The 21601-nt window shown below is 37.2% G+C and overlaps 1 protein-coding gene across 6 annotated transcripts; it reads right to left on the reverse strand.

Annotated features, from left to right (window-relative positions):
• Nucleotides 1-1274: 1274 nt before the first annotated feature.
• Nucleotides 1275-4002, reverse strand: LOC18426317 (protein RICE SALT SENSITIVE 3). Of its 6 annotated transcripts, none has more exons than XM_006832966.4 (7): nt 3446-4002; nt 3290-3340; nt 2843-2992; nt 2605-2710; nt 2436-2477; nt 2254-2310; nt 1275-2152 (listed from the first exon to the last, which is right to left on the reverse strand). In XM_006832966.4, exons 1-7 carry the CDS (start codon nt 3565-3567, stop codon nt 1514-1516), a joined length of 1167 nt encoding a protein of 388 aa, XP_006833029.1. In that variant the 5' UTR covers nt 3568-4002; the 3' UTR covers nt 1275-1513. The 6 variants fall into 6 exon arrangements, with proteins under 6 accessions (XP_006833029.1, XP_088716091.1, XP_088716093.1 ...); XM_088859965.1 differs by having other exon boundaries at nt 2832-2992; nt 3446-3885; XM_088859967.1 differs by having other exon boundaries at nt 2605-2725; nt 3446-3884.
• Between the last annotated feature and the right edge of the window lie 17599 nt (nt 4003-21601).

Consider the following 21601-nt stretch of genomic DNA (forward strand, 5'->3'; position numbering starts at 1 on the left):
TTTCTTTCACAACCATAATATTCAAGCTGAAATTATCGATATAAATGTTTTCCAATTCTTGAATTGTAATTTTTGATGACTTGTGAAGTGAGGCTTTACTTTTTTTGATAGAGTTGCAGCCCTATCAAACCATTTCCCTTTCTTTTATAGTGTGTAAAAGAGTTTTTTCCTCGAGATAAATTAACGGATTCCTCAAATTGATTTTGCCAAGTTGGTTAGCTCAAGAAAGTAAATATTTAATCCATATTAACAACCCATGAGAGAATTAATTTTTATGCTTATGTGGTATATTGTCTTGTTGTTGGCTTGAGTAACTCCCAACCTACAATGGAACTTTAGGATCCTAAATTTTGGGGATGTCCTCTTCAACCCATATATATCTCAAGAAATTTTTTTCCTACTTGCACTTTCTATATATTTGAAAAAACGCCGTCTCAAATAATGTTCTAGTGATTGTTAGGTGGTTTCCTAAACTTCAAACTGATAACCGAGGAGTAGATGTACATTATATGGTCCTGCAAAAACATGGTATACGTACTCTTGACAATCCAAATCAAATCAAAATTTAGGAAGAGATGGACTGAACCAAGTCCTATCCATAACGGAGAAGGAAATTTCCTGGGTGCCAAGTCCCTAACACTAACTCTCTACATATACATGGGAAGAGAGAGGTGAGCCGGCTAGCCACACTCAAAATTCCATCGACTTGAGTCTCCTCCATCGGGGGGTCGAAATTTATGCTCTATAGTCTATATTAATTATTGCAGTCAAAGAGATAAGGCCTGATATTTGTCAATATAACTCCAAGATTCACAAAAAGGAAATGGGAAAGAGTAAAGTCCTAGGGGAAATAATCTGTCTACAATATTTGTTTATGATATTTCTGTTGCGCTATAACTCTTAAAACCGCCCAAGTTTGCTTGCAAAATATGGGATACCCATCTGGGTTCTTTTTAACCCGTTTCTAACGGTTTTTCTCTTTTTCCTCCATTAATTTTAATCACCATGCTTGTAAGGGCAGTTTGAATCGGGCTCCAAGAGTGGGCTGGTACTGGCTTTTATCCACCAATCCGATTCTTTGGTACTAGTCTTCTTTTTTGGTGCTCTAGGGTGGAAATCAAACTCGAGATGAAAAAAATTTCAGGTAGTTCATTAGGGATGATAGTCCCCTACTCATCCCCTCCTCATGATAAGAATAGAACCACTACGTTGCTAAGACAAGAATCATGATTCCTGTAGATAACAAAAAATATGAGTGAGATGGTCGAGAACGATCACAAGAAGCAGCCATGGTATGACCCACTTGTTAATAGCTCAGCAGGAGTCCGGCCTTTTAGTAGTTAGATCACAATGGCAAGAAACAAACCCAAAAGCCGAAAGGTTAGATTTCACTCGACCAGGGGCAAACTACAAAACCATCTCCCACTAAGAAAAAAAGACTGAGAACAGAAACAAAATCTCTCTCCCTCTATCTGTACAGCCTCCTAACTCTCACCTCTGACAACTCTCCAACTCAATCAATCCAAGAAGTCTCCATGATATCTGAGTAAATCCCCGGTTCCACATGGGAGCCATGGTGGTGCTCCACAGAGGAGGAGGAGGAAGCCACTCTTGCAGGCAGAGTCAAGCTCCTCTTAAACTTATCTGCCTTTCTGAGCCTAGCATCTCCACTCCTAGCTTGCTGACCCTCCAAGCTTAGATACTCACCCACTCCACAGCCTTCCAAAGGAGGAGGAGCAGTTGCCGTTGTGTGTTGGTCCCCAACCATGCCTTCTGGTCCAAACAGGAGCTTGGTATCGTCAGAGCCACCAGTGAGAGCAGTGAAGAAAGAGAGACCATTAGGCCACTTGATATCGGATTCAAGCTCATCAGAGGTTGGGCACTGTTGATGAGGTAAAAGGAAAACAGGGGAAATGTTGAAGTTGGTTGCAGGGGGGGGGGGTGGAGGTGGTGACGGATTTGCAGAGGAGGGTGGCCTTTGCCCCCAATTGAAAACAGGGGGGCGAACCATTTGCTTCGTGGGGTTTGACGATGAAGAGGCACCGTTGTTCCTGTTTGCTGAGAAGAGTTGAGAGAGATAAAAACCAGACTGGTAACCTAAAGATTCAAAGGTGTGTCTCATTCTCAGCACAAAATGGAGATCTTCAGGGATCTATCCAACCAAAACAAAGCCAAGTTTCCATAGTTCAAATCAGTATTGTGGGGAGCTAGGATTCATTCAATTGAATGTAGGAAAAACATTAGAGAACATACGATTTTACAGGAACCCAACTGAAGAAGCCCATGTCCAGCTTGAATGACAGCAATGGTCTATTGAATTGCGGTTTTTTTTAATGAAAAACAAGAAAGAAGGAAGCCCCATCAGTTTATCTGCACAGGAGATAAGTGGATTCATGAAGGCTGAGACTGATCAGGTTTTGCATTGAGACTCATACCTGAATACCAGAGGCAAACTGATCAGTCCATTCTGGTGGGAGCTGCAAAAGCAGAGGAAATCAATGGTGAATCTCAAAGAGACGCTCTTTCTTTGACAAACAAAATGTAGCGTCAACTAATGAGTGTGAATGAGAGAGGATAATTTTGAGCTTTGTTTCTGACACATACAGCATCAAAGGAGCTTTGCCAGTAGTTGGAAATGTTAGGTTCACATTCAGAAGGCTCCTTGAAGACCCACTTATGGCATTTATCAGATGCAACTTTGCCCATCAATCTGTTAAATTATACACTGAAAAATCAGGTCAGATCAACAGCTGTTCTTGCTTATTATCTCTCTCACATGCGCATAACAAGACTAGAGACTAAATAAAAGAAAGAAAAAAAAAAGCACCTACCCAGTACCCACCCTTCTCCATAGTTATACAATTGAATGGACATTTTGCTGAAGGCCTTCCTAACTGGATCATCTCCATCCAAACACTCTTCAACACACTCAGCCCCTCCTCCTCCATTGAACCCTCTGGCTCGACAGAACCCATCTTCCCACATTAGCATCCTGCACAAAAAACACTTACTTTCCTCTTTTCAGTACCCATACCACATACACTTTCTCTCTAAATTACTAAAACTAACCAGATAAAAATTATGTCATCATTAACCCAGAAAAACAGCACTCTTCACAGCATTCGTCACAAACTATACCAACATTTCTCTGCAAGTGTCTATTCAAGAAACCAAACAAAAGAAATCCCAGTAACTTGGTCCTCAAAAAAGAAAGAAAAAACAGGGGAAATCATGAGAGAGAGAGAGAGAGAGCTGCATTTTACAAAAGAGGGGCCCAAATTAGACTCACAGGCTTCCATTATCGTCTCCGACTTTGCAGCCGTTGCCACCACGCGACCTCCTGGATTAAACACAGACATATACTAAGAAAGTTGAAGAAGAGGAGCACAGAAGAATTTGGGCAATGGACGTGCGTCAGGAGAGAGATTAAGAAAGGGAACATTACGGGCGAGGTCTAATGGTCCAAAAGACCGAATAGGTCCAGTCTGAACTCATACAAACATTCCTTAGAGCCTCGTGGAGGGCCATCATCCCAACTGCTTCTTTGCACCTGTCTGAGCCCACCATCTTTCCCCTCTTTCTCTCTCTAACTCTCTCTCTCACTCTGGTTAATTTCAAGCTTAAAACATAAAGAGGCCCATTAACATGATCGTCAATGTCTCTGCAGACGAAATTTCCATTAACATGATCGTCAATGTCTCTGCAGACGAAATTTACAACTTGTTTCCTACGGTACTCTTCGGAGTCTACTCTGTAAGCAAATTAAGAGAGAGAGAGACGGAGAGAAAGGGCGAAGTAGAGAGAACTTGTTTAATCGAGAGGGCAGGCTTTATCTTCACTGATTCAAAGCTAAGAGTAGGTGAAAAAGGAAAACAAAATTGAACGGAAATGTGTTCCCCTTCATATTTGATGATATCCTCCAGCTGGTCCTTCAAGATTTAGACGATTGAGGTCCTTTCTTTGTCGTAAATGACCACCAATATGCGGTCGCTCAATAGAGCTGGCAATGAACGGGGCAGCGTGGCCCTAAAAAGGGATCACTTTGTTCAGCCTAGCTTCTCCTCAAACGTGATTATTGCCTTCTCGTACCTGTGGTCCTCTAATTAGAATTTGGAAGGAGATTGAGGCTTTTATAATATGGTTACAACCACAACGACATTTCTTGATGCGGATTTATTCTTTTAATGGATTATCCTCTATTAAGGAGGCATGAAATTTTATTCAGAATAAAAGCTCCATTCAGCTCATTTTCAAAGCTCGGTGATATTCCAAGTACCACGCCAAGGCGAAATGATTTTCTTGGTTGGTTATTCATCATCGACTTCCAACCTTCTCTCTTGTATAGCAAAGGATGATATCTATAGATTCTGTGTGCTCTTTTTGCTGCTCTAATGATGATAGTATTTACCATTTGCTTTTCCATTATGTTTTCTTATAAGGTAGTTGGAGATCTGATGTATGGAGGTACGGTAAAAAACTTATTTCAAAAACATCTCTTTCAAACATGCTCAAGACCTGAATAAACTTCAAATTCAAGTTAAAGGGTCTTTCGAATATCTGGTTGTCCCTTTTTCCACAATCTGGATGCCATGAGAGAAACAAAATCATCATGTATTTTAGGGAAAGATATCCAAACTCAAGAGAATTACCTCTCATGTTAGTCAATTGGCAGATGCCAAAACCTGTTCATTTCATTTATCAGAGAGAGTAGTTGTTAATAATGTCTAAATCACATGGCGACCACATCAAATCAAGCAGCACATACCGATTGCATGTTCCTTTCCTAGTCCAAACCATTTCAAACTGAATGTTGATGGTGCTTCACTTCAAAACCCTGAACATGCAAGTGTTGGAGGCGTAATTAGAAGTGAGGATGGATCTTTCAACGTTTGGCAACCCCCTTGGTATAACATCAAATAACTACGCAGAGTTTCTAGCTTTGCAAACTGGTGTTAACTTGGCCATCCAACTCAATTGTTTTCTCTTGCAAATCGAGAGAAACTCATTATTATTGGTTAATATAATCCAAGATTGATGCAAAGTTCCATGGATGCTATGTGTTGTTCATGCTAACTACTGATATGAGCTCACCAAAAAATAGGTCCTCAAATCTCCATTGACTTACCAATTTACTTATGCGTTTTTTTTGGGAAAATTTTGTATGGAGCCCTAATTCCTCATATTATTTCATGGTAGCCTCTCTTTCCATTTTTCTTTCCAGCGGCACAAGAAAATCCCTAAGGATTTCACTGTACCCCCTCATCTCTTTATTTTATTGATTTTTGATCATAAAAATTAGCCCCAACAATTCTTTTTATACCCATTAAAAAAAAAATTTGGTTGAAATAGATAAAAAGATTTGTTGAGGCTAATTTTTATGGTGAAAAGTCAATAAAATAGGGAGATAAGAGATGATGGAGTATAGTGAAATCTTTAAGGGTTTTCTTATGCTGCTTGAAAGAAAAACGGAAAGAGGGTCTACCATAAAATAATGCGAGAAATTAGAATTCTATACGAAATTTTCCCTTTTTTCTTTTAAAGATATAAGCTCAATAATCATAATCGGTCCCTTACCTAAATTTATTGTAAAGCCATGGTCGTCGATTTATTTGCCAAAAAAACAACTGCTTTCTCAGATGCCACTATTTGCCAATCTAGATCACTGTATTTTCTTTCTATTGTATTAGTTCATGATGTGGCACAACTTCCTTATTTTAAGGCTATAAGATTATTAGCTTTACTTTCTTTTTATTATAATGAAAATCGGTTGGGTGCTTTCTCCTCCACTAAACTGCCCAAAAAAGAGGATCGTCTCGACTGTGGCCCCATATTTTTATTTTATTATTTATTTTTGACACGGCTCAGCCTAAACGGGATTTGGGCTAGTCATATAGGAACAAAGGCTAAGCTAGTGCCAAGGCTGCCCCAATTATAGCCGGTTCCCACCCTTATCGCTCACTAGAAACCCGAAAGTTTATCTTAACCTGTCCTCAAAATAAATGCCTATCCCTAACCTCCTTTCTCTCTCATAAAAGTGTGGTTGAGAAGCCAATGAAGACAAATGGAGCCAAGCAAAAATGCGAAAATAGACAAAATTGACGCTTTACGGCAGCAATCCTGAATTCGGTTCTTCCCTGGAACCACATAAACACACCCCCTCGAAATAATAAAGGCAAATACTGGGCATTCTGTCATATTATTTAGGATAAATAGTATTGGCCCATCTCCACCACCCATCACTGTAATAAACGGCAGAGATGAGTATGTTTTTGATAGACACCGGCAGGGTTAAGAGTGGAGATATGAATGGAGGTTGATGAGGTAGATGGGCCTATGCTCTATAAACAACGTGATTATTGTGCAACTCCTGCTGGATATTGCATAGCGACCTCTCCATCTCCACCACCCAACACTTAGAGAAAACACATGTAGGTGTAATGTAGTAATTTTTATCAAGATAGAAAATGTCATTTAAAGGGCTAAATATCATCATGGTCAAAAGATCTCGATTGACATTAGAGGTTTTACATTGTGATTTTTATTTTTCTGATGTACCTCTTTCAAAAAATGTCTTAAAATAATACTCAAGTCACGTTTAAGGAAAGATTGGAACCACAAATAAGCATGCATATGTAATCTTGTCATTTGGTTGGGGCGTCTTTGGTGGGTCAAATTACCAAAGTTACCCCTCTTGTTCCCGGTTGTCAAACGAATAATAATTTGGAAAGTTTTAAAAATATTTTTTGAAGATATACTCGAGTGAAATAAAAATCACACAATAAACTCTCTAGATTGAATTGGGATGTTTTAGGGGTACTTTAATAATTCATCTAAAAAAGAAAAAGCAAAAGAACAGGGAGAGGGGCTTGCATAAGAAGAGCATAAATACAGAGGTAAGGTAGTTTATTAGTCAAGTTAAATGTTTATAGAAACAAAACCCAGGGCGATGGTCACGTGGGCACGTGCGGCACAACAGGGGCGGTGCCTTGTGGGAAGTAAAGCAAGATAGAAAAAGAGCAATATGATATGGACACGGTTTCTATACAGCCAGTCTGTGTATTGCAGAAATGCAGGTTTGGTTATAAATATATTTTTAAATATAATTTGATTTTAATTTTTTAGAGAATATATAATCTTTAACATAGATATCATGAATATGAAGAAAAAAAAAAAAAAAAATTGAAAACTAAAAATAATAATTATACTAAAAAAACGTTTACATACAATTGTGTTTAGATAGACCATCTATTTGTGATGGATGCTTTATAAGCGCATATTGTAAAAATACACTCCAGTCGGCATGAAACAATTTTCCATATTATATACGTAAAGAAGGGGAAGGCTAAGAGGAAAGATGAAAAAGCAGGCAGCAGCTTATATAGAAATAGAAATTGACGGATCGGGAGAGGAGCAGTTAAGAGTGAGAAAGAGCACGAGTTGCGCTCCTTTGCTCCCTTTCGCGGCGACATCCTTCCCATAAACAAATCAAACTCCTTTCCCATCGGCTCTCCCTTTGTGGTCCACCACATCTAAAACCCTAACCCTAGACTTGCCTTTTTCTTTGCTTTATATTGTTCTTTATGCTTGTACAAATGTCATGTTATATCTTTTTGTCAAATGATTTGATATTCTTGGAGGAGAATAGTATTCATTTACTCCTTGAGATGGGGATAGTTTTTATATCTTAACTTTTGGGGATGTAATTTCTACAACCCATATACCAATAGCAGTAAAAAAAAAAAAAAAAAATCTAAAATAAGCTCTCTACATACTAAAAAATGAATGCCTCAAGATTGAATAGAGATGCTCTAATTTTTTAAAGGTTAAATCTAAAAGTCACAAAGCTCAAAATTCAATTTTTTTTTTTTAAAATAATCATCTTAGTTTCCAAAATTTTAGACTAAAAAAAAACCTTCCTAAATTAGTGTTTTTGCAAGGGTGTAGATGAACATTATGCTCCTACAGGAGAACATTACACGTGCTCTATTTTTTTTGTTAATAAAATTATTAATATCATGGAAATGACCATTGATGAATTAAAGGTTTAGCAAGGAATATTTTTTCCTTTTAGCTTTTTAATTTTTAGGGTTGTGAGAGGTAAGGAGAAGTGGCTCGATAGATTTCCTACTTTTGGAAGTGAAAGTTTATTTCATTGTCTATGCACAAGTGGGGAGCTCTTGAGGCTCACGTGATCGAACTTTAATGCTTTATTAAAAAATAATAAGAATAATAACCATGAAGCTTCAAGACGACAGTGTATGGTGAGGCGAATTCTCTAGAGGAAATTTTTTAAGGCATATTATTCTACTCTTCTTTCAATATTCAATACGCAAATAGGTGTGGGACTCTTTTTCATTATTTATTATGCAAAGAAACTTTGTGAGCGTGAGAAGGGAGACATAGGATTCTCCTCGAATTGAGTCCATGCAATAGAATATAATAGAATAGAAATAAAAGAGATCTTTGACTTGACCAGATCCCTTTCTCCATTTCTTCCTCCTCTTATGGTGCACCCTCTGCAGTGCACACGCAATCAAAACTTGGGAAACATGAGACCACACAACTTACTCTGATGAAACACGTGTGACCTATAATAAGGGCGAAACACACGTGAGGACCAACATAATAATGGCCCATGCCCTACCCATACTTTAACAAGAACAAAGTTCATATAAGGTTTGAAATTTAGAAGCAAAAACCTCAAAAGTCAGTTGTAGAGGGTTGCTCTTGGAAAATTCATCCACTTAAAATCTCTTATATATATGGAACTGAGAAACAAAAAGTACTTCATCTTAAAGATGATACATCTTGAAACATGGTATCTTCTTCGTGTCTTTATAAATCTAATAAGTTTTTAAAACCCACTGATTTGGATAAGGAATTGACGGTCTAGATCGAGAATCGATTGGGACCATACCGATTTGGGGAAGTTATCAAAGCTCATCCCCAATTCTAAAGTTTTTTCTTTAAGCTTATCTAATGTTTTTTTATGTCTCCTCCCTAAATATACCCCCTCCCAATAAACCTTTACTTTATTTTATATATATATATATATATATATAACATTCATATATTATTCAAGAGCTAAACAAAAATTACATCATTAGAGACTAAAATCTCAGAAAGAGAAGCATCATTTTTAGCGAGACTATCAACTAAAACATTAGCCTCTCGAAAAACGTGGACGAATGAAAGAGAAAAAGATCGGGACAAATCCAAAATTCGGAGCAAAATAGAACACAATCCCCAATGTGCATTCATCTCCCCCTTACACCGATTAATAAAATTGAGGGAATCTCCTTCAATAATGCAAGTCGAACCTAAAAACCGGTCACTAAGTAATTTCAAGCCATGAAGAAGAGCTATAAATTCAGTGTGAGTTGCACTTTTCTCACCCAAAGAATCTTAATAAGAAAAAAGAATATGTCCTTTCCAATCCCTCAAAACTCCTCTAAAACCTGCTGGACTTGGATTACCAAACGAGCTCCCATCAAAATTAAGTTTCAAAACACCTCTTAATGGAGCGGTCCATCTCCCTTTTGGCCTACATTTCCTATAACCCAGCTGGAAAAGAATGTATAGATTTCTCCTAACATCGACTTCCATAATATCTCTCCCCACCTTTGTGATAAACAAAAACATCCAAATAGAATTGAGTATACGATCCAAAATTCTATCTATCGGTAAACAATTACCGTCAAACACTCTTCTATTTCTCTCCTTCCACACCTCCCATAAAATTACACCTCTTGTTATTTGCCAAATCACCGCACCAGTTTGAGGAAAAGAAGAGACAGATAATGCTCCAATAATTCATGTAACATCTGGAGGTAAGATCAACACCACTTTAACTTGAGCAAAAAACCAATTCCTATACTACTAGTAAAAGGGTAATGTAGAAAAAGATGAGCACCTGATTCAGCATCCCTTTTACATAACAAACATATATTAGGCATAATTTTACCTCTTTTAATGAGATTTTATGTAGTCAATACCTTGTTTTTAACCACCAACCACAAAAAAACTTGGATCTTAAGAGGAAGCGACCACTTCCAGATAGCAGCAATTTCAAGCATTGACCATCTCCATCAATCATAAAATAATAGATGGTACATAGATTTGACCGAATAGACACCATCTTTTGCAATATCCCATACCACCTCATCTTCCACACTAAGGGGGTAAATACACCTCATTTAGCACTGATAACAAACCAATACACTCCTAAAAAAGCTCATCGGGAATTCTATTATATGGTAAAATGATCTTCTACTCAAGCTAACCCCCCCTCCTCTCAAAGTGATCCGAAATCAATGCATTGGGATTACGCACCCTATTGAAAATTAAAGGAAACACATATTTTAACAGAGAGTTAATCTAACCACTTATGGTGCCAAAAAGAGATATCACTTCCATCACCAATTGTCCATCTGATATCCTTATGGAAAAGAGCCTTACACGAGTAAATAGATCTCCAACAATGTGACATCCTTCTGCTACCAAGCCTACCTCCAACCCACATATTGAATCCATCCTCGCCATACTTCGAGCTTATCACTTTATACCAAAGCTGATCTTTAAAATTTAAACTTCTCCACCACCATTTAATGTGTAAAGGTTGATTAACAAACTTGATTGTCCTAATCCCGAAACCCCCTTCCCCTTTTAGTGTACACACCCTATCCCATCTAAGAAGATGAACTTTTTTTTAGTCCCCTCAAGAACCCCAAGGGAAGTTCCTCATAAGCAATTCAATCTTTCTAACCACCAAAGAGGGAACTTGAAGAATTGACATCTGATAAATTGGGAGATTAGCTAGACAAGCTTTAATCAAAGTGATTCTACCACCCAAAGAAAGAAATTTGTATTTCTATAGATCAAGCTTAATTTGAATGCACTAAATCACTTTATCCCACACTGCCATAGGCAATCGACCATTTAAAATAAGCATACCAAGATACATAATTGGGAAGTGGCCCACCTTAGAACCCAGCGCCTCTGCCAAAACAGTCGCCACCGAATCATCACAATTGAGACCCATCACATATGTTTTTCCAAAGTTCATCTTAAGGCCTAAAGCAACTTCGCAACATTTTAAAAAAATCCATATATTATTGACCTGATCCACATCAGCATCACAACAGAGCAACGTTATCATCAACATATTGAAGGTGAGAGATACAAGGACTCCTATTTGGTAACTGGAAGCCAGCAAAATGCCCATTAGACTCAATGTGGGGTGAATGATCAACAATTCGGTGATCCAACATGGACACGTGAGGTGAATGATCCGTCTTACCAATCTAGGTTTTAAAATATTGGATCTAATTGCTCAGGACCATTTAGATGTAGAAATAGATTTTGAGGCTATCGTAGGGTTTGCAGCACTGGAACTGCATCTTCCAACTAGGTTTAGAATTGTGAGTTACTTGGATTATTCAAGCTTGACACTTTATATAAATTGTACCCTTTTCATTATATATAGTTAATAATTTGATGGCGTGTATAGAGTGTAAGACATCTTGACATAAGCCGCACAATAACAGTCACTCACAGTCCAAATTACATGTAAAAGACTTCAGTTAATCGCAAGCCAACTCCTTCACACTGACAATGGAGATTGAGGCACAAATTAGATAAAAATAATATTCATCACATAGAACTTCTTAGTACTGGATTGCTCACAAACATAGCACACGTATATCAGTTAAGGGGCCGTTTGGAGCCATGGAAATAGATTATATAGGAAAATCTAATTCCATTGAAATATATTTTGCGGAAAGGATTTCCTATGAAATAGATTTCGGCTGTGTGGATGCTACATGGATGAATAACATTTTTATTTTTTTTCTTTTTCATTAAATTTTTTATTATATTATTCATTAAAATGCCTTTTTTTTATTAAGTTTGAAATAGTTTCTCTCTCTAAATATTTGAGATAATTTCTCTCTAAAAAAATTGTAGTTTCTCTCTGTAAAATTTGATATAGTTTTTTTCTCTAAACTTTTAAAATATTTTGTCTCTCTAATACTTAAAATTTGACTAGTTTCTCTCTCTAAAAATTTTAAGATACTATATAAAATTTAAAATTTGATATACTTTCTCTCTCTAAAAAATTAAGACAATATCTCTTTCTAAGAATTTCAAATACGTGGTCTATCTAAAACTTAAAATTTGAGATAGTTTCTTTTGATATAGTTTCTCTCTCTAAATATTTTAAAATACTTTATCTCTCTAAAAATTTTCAAGTATTTTCTCTCTCTAAAACTTAAAATTTGACATAGTTCATTTTAATATAGTTTCTCTCTCTAAAATTTATGAAATATTTTCTCTCTCTAAAATTTTTCAAGTACTTGCTCTCTCTAGAATTTAAAATTTGAAATAGTTTCTCTCTCTTAAATTTGATAAATTTGAGATAGTTTTCCTCTTTAAAATTTGATATGATTTCTCTCTCTATAATTTTAAGATACTTTCTCTCTCTAAAGTTGAAATTTGAGATAGTTTATTTTTTAAAAAAATTTGGGATAGTTTATTTTTTTAAAAATTTGGGATAGCTTCTCTGTCTAAAATTTTATGTACTTTCTCTCTCTAAAACTTAAAATTTGAAATAGTTTCTCTCTCTAACAATTTTCAGGTGCTTTTTAGTTATAAAAACTTAAAATTTTATATAGTTTCTCTCTCTAAAAAATTTGAGATAGCTTATCTCTCTATAAAATTTGAGATAGCTTATCTCTCTATAAAATTTCGAGTACTTTCTCTCTCTAAAATTGTAAATTTGAGATAGTTTTCTCTTTAAAATTTTTGAGATAGTTTCTCTCTCTAAAAAGTTTTTAGATACTTATCTCTCTAAAAATTTTTATAGTTTCTCTCTGTAATTTTCTCCCTTAAACTTAAAGTATTTGAAATAGTTTCTATTTATAAAAATTGAGATATTTTCTCTGTCTAAAAAGTTTCAATAGTTTTCTTCTCTAAAATTAGAAATAGTTTCTCTCTAAAATTTTAAGATAGTTTCTCTCTAAAATGTAAAATTTGAGATAGTTTCTCTCTCTAATTAGTGGGGGTGTTTTTGTGGAATTAATTATATTTTATAAAGTGGATGTTTCTATAATGGGGAAATGTAGCTAGCAATCAATTTGAGAGGGTAAAGACAATGATACAATTTTTAATTTTTGGCTTGAAATGAAGAAGCCAATTATGGACGAAAATACATTTCAGTCCCAAAAGTTTGATCCAAACGCCAAAAATGTGTCATTTCCACTGAAATATATTTCTGAAAATATATTTTCAAGTATCCAAATGGCCGGCCTCTAAGTACATTTCAAGATAAGCTCAATCTCCTGATACAACACCAAATACCAAATATGTGCATTTAGCCTAAAAACATGGGAAAATGATTCAAATTTCTTGAATTACCCGAATTACCTCCGAGGATTTATGTACATCCTTTTGACCTCGCCTAATAGTATGGATCAAATATAAACGAAGGATGCACCATAATATCTTAATCACACAAGAGGGTGCTTAAGAACTCAATAAAAGTAAATAAATGATACTATTAAATCATGTGTGGGAGTGAGAGATATGTAGTGGAGAAAGGATCCTATTAAACGATGTGTGGGAGTGATAGATACGAGGGCAGGTAAAAATGACTTGATTAGGATGATAATAAGGACTTTTGCTCACTCATATCTCATGAAAAATCTCAAAAAATTTCGCAAAATGAAATTCAGGAAAGCTTGGGTGAAACTATACCAAATTGAGTCGTAATAGTCTAGGCATGAAGGCTACACAATATAGCATGAAAAGACTAATTTATTTCATGCTTATTTAAGTCAACTCAATGTGAAAAAATATATGTAAATACTGTTACGGCTAATTTACATCAAGAAAAGAAACCAAAGTGATGGGGAAATGACCTATGTGATCTTTTATCAGGGAATACCTTTTTTTTTTTTTTTACTGCTTTCTTTTGACAAAATATAACTTACAGGTGATCTTTTTTACAATAATATAAATTTCAAAATAAAATCAACATAACAATAGAACCAAGATCTTAACAACTTGATGTCATTGAAACAACTATGCACTATGCTTGAGAATAAAAGATAAGATTGCAAGAAACAAAAAGAAGAACGTCGGAGATTACCTTAACTGGGCTTATTACATCCCACACTGAGTCACCATCCAATAACACGGGATCAATGATCAACCTTCAATCTTAATTGAGAAAGCAAGTTTAGGTCAAGCTACACCAATAGAACATGAACCCCTTTGATCAATAACTCAAACCCTAAATGAATTTTCTTAGCAACCTAGTTTGAGATAGATGAATTATCTTTTTGCTAAACCCTAAAACCCTTAGCTATAAATTCCTAGTTGAGAGATAAGAGAGATAAAAACTCCAAAACCTAAAGCCTTAGGTTCTTTCACAATGTGGAAGAGAGAGATCAAAGATGAGAGAGTTGTGCGTGCCCCCTTTAGCTTTCATGAGAGAGAGAAGCTTTTCTTAAGAGAGAGAGAGAGAGAAATTCTAAGTGCGGCGTGCCCCTTTGTGGGATATGAGAGAGAAAGATAAGAATTAGGTACAACATATAAGGTGTAGAGATTTTTGGGTAGAGACAATCCCTTTTTATAGGCTTTAAATAAGATTAGGGTTTCTTAGGGTTTTCCTTGGCTTGCCTCTTTTTATGAGATTGAATATGAACCATTGATCATGGGTGACTTGTGGCGTGAGAGATTTGAGCCATCCATTTCATAGATGGGCCATCAACATTATGCAAGGTGCATGAACCATTATCCCCCTTTCCTAAACCATTTTTCCATCAATAAAACTTAAATAAATTAAATCTAATCAAAATATTGTGCATACCATAAAATAGCACAAGTTTACTCAATCTTTTCACAAAATCTTTCAAAGATATATCAAGTCAATATCTTCCAACCATATGGCCACATACCATATCACAAAAAAATACGAAAGAGGGGCGTGCCACCCAAGGGAGGCACTCATGGGCCCCACCTTCTAGAAATATGGTGGGCCCATATGCACAATGGGCCCCCATGATATTTTACATATTTAAAACTAATAAAAATATTTTAAAATATTATTTGAATATTTAAACCATTGTAAAATCAATATATTTAATTTTATAAATCTAAAAATTATAAATAAACTATCCAAGGGTTCATAAAAATTTAAATAATAATCTTAAATAATTTTCATCAATTAAACAAACATAATTAAATTAATTTGATGGGAAAATGATCCATATGATTTAGGAATCAACAATCATGGGGCACTCCACCTTCAATTGTCGACTATAGACCATACTTGCTTTATCAGACCGACATAGTATTTTCTATGACCTACAGTCCAAGTACGGGCTAATTAGCGGTCACTAAAGTCCGACCGATGAGCCAGGGGTCGCAATCCTAGTCTGTGTATTTCAAGTCCTCCCCTAAACACGAGTCAAGGTCATAGACCTGATGCGACCACAACTCCTATGGTGCATAGGGGTATCTCTTGCACATGCATACGCTTCACCCTAAAAGGTGGATTTTTGGCTTTCTCAAACGATCTATTGATGTGCATGCTGTGTGATGACACATAGATGAGGCTTTGATCCCCGTCTCTGTAGGCCACCACCACACACAAGGGTCACACAGTCCCTCGGCTCACTCATCTGTCCCTCAAAGTGTTTATGTCATTTTCTCAAGTTCACCTTGCGAGACTTATGTCTTACTGTCTTTCATATACATTATTGGCTTATCAAAGTTGACCCAACAAATGGTCGGATCTCAAATTTTCAACGGATTACAAAGGCAGCCCCAAGAACATGCACTCTTATGATGCATGGGTCCTCTCTCTAGTGCATGCGTATAAATTTAATAAGCAGTTCATATCTTGATGGAGTTCCTTTCTATTTACGATTATATATGCACATGCTAAGAGATGGATCAAGGTCAGGGGTTTTGGCTTATGCCCTCTTTAAGCCTAGTCATCTCTTATAGGGCTCATTATCACATGTTTTATAATAATTGTATTCTCATAACTTTTACTCTTACCCTGGCTTACACTATCATGAGGTGTTCTCATATGGACCTTAACTAGAGGAAACCCTTAAACCACATGGTGTAGGTTAAGGCCTTCTTGATATGCCTTATGACTCGATGTTTTGGGACTTTCTGGATTCCAGATTGCCACGATATGGCAAGTCCAATGCTCTTTGTTTGAAGACATTTTTCAGCACCTTGGGTCCCCGATGCGGAATAAAAGAGAAGTCGGTCAATAAAGCTATGATTTATAGTGGAATTCTTGATAGTCTCAGAAAAGAATATTTTTAAGGACTTCAAAAGGCCACCTAACAAGTTTCGTCGCAATCCGACATGTCAAAGGCAGTGTAGACAAAGAAATAGTTTCGAAAAAATTGGGCTTAGTGCAATTCAACGAAGAAATCACGAAAAAAATAAGAAACAAGTGCACTATCGATCCGAAGTTTTAAAGATTCATACAAATTTTGAGTCGCATGATAGTGCCTTAAAAACGTAATTCGTAGCATGAAGTTAGTATCAAATTGATCGTCATGCCGAGCTCAACGAGAAAGTAAACATCCTTTTGCCAAACGGGCGCTGGAGAAACCCTGAATCATCCATGGAAGATCACGCACGTTCTAGGGCAGTTGTAGTGACTGTTTGAAATTTCATGAATTGATGGGTAGGGGAAAAATCGTCATTTTGCCCCCATTTTTAGATTTTTCTCTAATTCAAATAAATTGTAATTATGATCAATTAGGTCAGATTTCGGGCATCTACCCATGTTTTGAACATAATTCTATATATACATGATAAACCTAATTGTAAAGGACTTTCAATTTCATGAATAAAATTTGAGAGTTTTACATTGAAATTGTGGGCATGTCTTGGAGAGAGAAAGAAGAGAGAAGAAAAAGTCTAGTACCCCTCGATGAAGATAACTTTCTCTCTCCTCTCCTCTTTTTCTCTCCCCTCTTCCTCTTTCTCTCTCCTCTCCACCTTCTTTCTTTATCTATCCTCTTCTTCTTCTCTCTGTCTCTCTCGTCTTTACCTCAAACATATATGGAGGAAGGCATTGTCTTGCATTCTCTCTTTCCCCCTTTATCTCTCTTCTATGTCTTTTCTTTTCTCTCCCTAATCTTTCCTTTCTCTCTCTTCCTTAGTCATGCATGGTGGTACCCATCGCCGGGCATGACATTCTTCTTCCTTTCTTGTCTCCTGGAACATGCACAGTGAGTCGAGCCTTAACCCATGTGGCGGGCCCGGCCTCTATCCAAGTTCCTCTCTGAGTCCCCTATGACACACATGACAATGCTTATCGTTGCGCATGTCTTTTCTTTTCTCCCACTTATCTTTCTCCCTCTTGTCATGGATGGCGAAACCTATCGTCATCCATATTCTTTCCTATGCTCTCTCTATTTGAAGATATTTTTCAGCACCTTGGGTCCTCGATGCGAAATAAAGAACAAGCCGGTCAATAAAGCCTGTCATACAGTGGAATTCTTGACAGTATCAGAATTGTCCCACAACGAGTCAAAATCCTCCTTAGCATTTCAAAAGGTCATCTGCCAAGTTTCGTCACAATCCGACATGTTTAAGGCAGTGCAGACAAAGAAACAAATTTCAGAAAAATTAGTCTCTAGCACCCTCAAAGGGACATGTTAACTAGAACTCTATTTTTGGTATGTCAAATTGCAGTGAGACTATCGCCGTTGAATCCGACTCGGATGAAAACCCCCAGGGGTTAAATTTCAGTTTTAACGGACGCTCCAAGAAGAAGTTATGGGCAAAAGATCGAAACAAGAGGACCCGTATACTATTCCCGTGTGGCCACCTTGCAACCAAACTCCATTAAAGCGCAGTCTCAGGCAGTGCCTTTTGGGATCTATATCTCATTCATCCCGAGTCGGATCGTGCTCAAATTTTGTGAACGTGTTCGTCTCGTCAAGACGAGTGTTTCGATATGTGGCATGCCTCGTGACGACACCTGAACAAGGAGAAAAGCTAGAGAGAAGTTGCTAATTCGTGAAGAAAGTTGTAGAAAATTAGCAGCGATATGCCTCACTCGAACGGTCGAATCATGGCGCTCGCGGATCGGATTGACATGAGACCAGTTCCATCGTGTACGTAGGTCTAGGGCTATCTTTGGTCCGAACCCCGTACATAATGAACGGTCGAATTTCGTACACGAAGTCAATAAAGTGGCTACAAATTTCGGCGCTGGAATTCTAGATTCTGGCCAAAATTCTAAATTTGTGAAATCTTTGTTCAGGCACGAAATCGAGCTACCATTTGTTGCCACACGATCGTGGCGACATGATTAGTGTGATTCAGAGAAGAAATCACGGAGAAACATCAAGGAACGAGCACACTATCGATTCGAAGTTTTCAAGATTCATCGAAATTTCAAGCCGCATGATTGTGGCTTAAAAACTTGATTCATGGCTCAAAGTTGGTATCAAACCGATTGCCATGCCGCGCCCTACAAGAAAACAATCATCTTTCGATCAGATGGGCATCAGAGCAACCCTGGATCAGTCATTGAAGATCACACAAGTTTTAGGACAGCAGCAGGGACTGTTATGAAATTCCATCTATTGTTGGGCAAGGGCAAAACAGTCTTTTGTACCCATTTTTAGAATTTCTTTTAATTCAATTAAATTGTAATTACTATCAATTTAGGTAATTTTTGGGCGTACACCCATGTTTGGGCCCAATTCTATATAAATATGCAAAACCTAATTGTAACGACTCCCGATTCATTTTACACGTTGATCAATAAAACTTCAAATTTTTTCCTTAAGTTCTCTCATCTCTATCTCTCTTTCTCTCTCCTCTTTTCTCTCTCATCTCTATCTCTCTTTCTATCTCCTCTTTTTTCTCTCATCTTTATCTCTCTTTCTCGTTCCTTTTATCTCTCATATCTATCTCTCTTTCTCTCTCCTCTTTTCTCTCTCATCTCTATCTCTCTTTCTTTCTCCTCTTTTCTCTCTCTTTCTCTCTCTTCTTGCCTTTATCTCTCTTTCCTTTTTCTTCTCTGATCTTCTTCATCCACATTCCTTCTCTCTCTTTTATCTTTCCTTTCTTTTTCCTCTTTTTCTTTTTCTCTCTGCCTCTCTCCCTTTCTGTTCATGCATGGCGGAAGCCTAACATGATGTCTTCTTGCTTCATGGACGCGAACAGTGAGCAGGGCCTTAACCCGAGTTGTGGGTCAGGCCTCTATCAAAGTCTCCTTGTCTAATTCTCTATCATGGACGGTGGATGCTTATCGCCATCCATGTTTTCTCTCTCTTCTTCTTTCTCTATCATGAACAGTGGAAGCATATCATCGCTCATGTTTTCTCTCTCTTCCTAATCATCTAACACGGACTGCGAAAACAAATCACTGCCCATGTCTTCTCTCTCTTCTTCCTCTGACACTGATGGCAGAAACACATTGCCGCTCATGTCTTCTTTCTCTTCTTCTTCTTCTAACATGGACGACGGAAGCAAATCGCCACCCCTGTCTTCCCTCTCTTCTTCTTCCTTTAACACGGGCGACGAGAGCACATCGCCAGCCATGTCTTCTCTCTCTTCTTCTTCTCACACAGATGGTGGAAGCATATCGCCGTCCATATTTTCTCTCTCTTCTTAGCCTTCTGTCATGGATGGTGGATGCTCATTACCGTCCATGTTCTTTTCTATCTTCTCTATCATCATCGTCTAGGTTCTCCTTTCTTCCTTCTCTCTCTTTTTCTTATTCTTCCATCTTTCCCTTTTCTCTTTCTTCTCCCGCGACTCCTCTTCTCTTCTTTTCTTCTTCTAACATATACGACATCGGCAGTACTGTGAATATCTCTCTTTCTCTCTCTTCTTCCTTCTTTCTCTCTCGTTTGACCAAGAGAGGCTAAGACAAACATTGCCATGATAGTCTCGTTGTCTAGCAGTATTGCCGTTGAGCCGGTCTTAGATATTATGCTTGCCTTACTGCCACGATAGGCTGGCCATGCTGCCAAACTAGTTGATGATCGTTCTGACATCTAGTAGCATTGTTGTTGTACCAGTCTAGTTACCGTGCCCTCTTTGCTACCACGTCGGGTCAATCACTTGTTGGTCTAGCAGCTGTGTTAAGTCTAGTCACCTAGTCAAATTCTGATCTTCCCCATTCCGCTGCTCTACCCCTTTCTTCTTCTTTCATCTATTATTTTCCCCTTTCCTCTCTTGGATGTGCACACTTGTGTACATTCGCTCAAAGACAAGGTGAGGTCTCTTTTGGCCCACTTGTCTTGTAAAATTAACCATGTGCGTGAGATTGCAGAAATAGAAGAATACAGGCCAAGGCAGGCGATTCCGAACTAGTTCTACGAATGGGCGGTTCATGATCTAAGAGGGCATCCACGCGAGCTAGCCCGAGTAAGTCTTGAACCCACCTTAAATTCCTCTCTCATCGGTTAGTATACCTACCCTCACTCCTGAGCGAGGTTCCCCAGATAGCGATCTCAAGTCCCAAGGTTCCCGAAACCCGAGATGCATGCCGCCCGATCTTCTTAATCTGGAGGGCAAGATCGAGGCACCTAACTATCTTGGTGACTCCACTAAGGGCTTACTACCCCTTCGTCGGGTCGTTCTTGTTTGACTAGTTTTTTTTTTTTTGTTTTTCTGTTTTCACACACCACATGTGTAACAATCCTAAAATTTCAAAAAAAAAAAAAAAAAAAGGGGAGAAAATATGCTTTTATATAGGTGATGTTCTGTTTGAGTATGATGGTCCTTAGGGACCATCACTATTTTCAAAAGGTTTTGCCTTTGCCTTTGCCTTTACTTTTTCTTTTGCCTGCTTTTGCTTCCTGCTGCTTGCAGCTGGCCACGTCCTTTAGCGGACGTGGTTTTCGTATGTTAAAAGCAAACGCTTAACGCGACACCTCAGGTATGAGGTAGAGCGTAATAAAATAATATAATAATACGTTATAAGAATTTAAATAGGGGATGTGAGAACTCCCACCCTAAAACAAAATTTTGAGATCTCTCTCTCTCTGGTCGAAACACAGTGAACTCCTCTCTCGAACAGAATTTTTTATCGGAAGCTTCCTCTCAAACATTTGTGGGTAAGTGACATCGTCTTCCTGAAAAATAGTCTGTTTTTAATAAATAGTGATATTTCCGTCCAAGATCTTTATTTTATAAGTTTTGTGTGTAAGTGACCCCATTGTCTCGAAAAATAATCCATTCTTTTTAAAAATAAAATGAAATAATTATTTCTGCTTATTATCATGAATTTTAGGCGCGATAAATTTTATGCGCACGTGACCTCATTATCTTGAAAAATAATCTTTTTAATAAAAATTGTGATATTTTATCTATGTTAGAAATTTTGAACGCTGTAAATTAGAAAAATAAATTTATTTATTTTTCTTGTCTATTGTTAGAAATAAATGTGATATTTCTGCTTTTAGTAAAATTGTGATATTTCTTTCTACTGTTTTGAATATTTAGACATTGTAAAATTCATGTGCAAATGACTGCCTTATTATTTAAAAATTGACTCTTTTGCAATTGATTATAGTATTGTTGTGAAATGTTTATTTGTGAA

This window comes from Amborella trichopoda, chromosome 2 (genome assembly GCF_054954075.1).
Source record: "Amborella trichopoda isolate Santa Cruz 75 chromosome 2, AtrichopodaSantaCruz75HAP2 v2.0, whole genome shotgun sequence".
Lineage (NCBI taxonomy): Eukaryota > Viridiplantae > Streptophyta > Magnoliopsida > Amborellales > Amborellaceae > Amborella > Amborella trichopoda.

Coding starts and splice junctions, on each gene's coding strand:
- LOC18426317 (XM_006832966.4), bottom strand. CDS start 3,567: ATGGTGGGCTCAGACAGGTGCAAAGAAGCAGTTGGGATGATGGCCCTC. Junction 2,311..2,435: donor AGTTTGCCTCTGGTATTCAG/GTATGAGTCTCA, acceptor GCAATTCAATAG/ACCATTGCTGTCATTCAAGC. Junction 2,153..2,253: donor AGTTGGGTTCCTGTAAAATC/GTATGTTCTCTA, acceptor TTGGTTGGATAG/ATCCCTGAAGATCTCCATTT.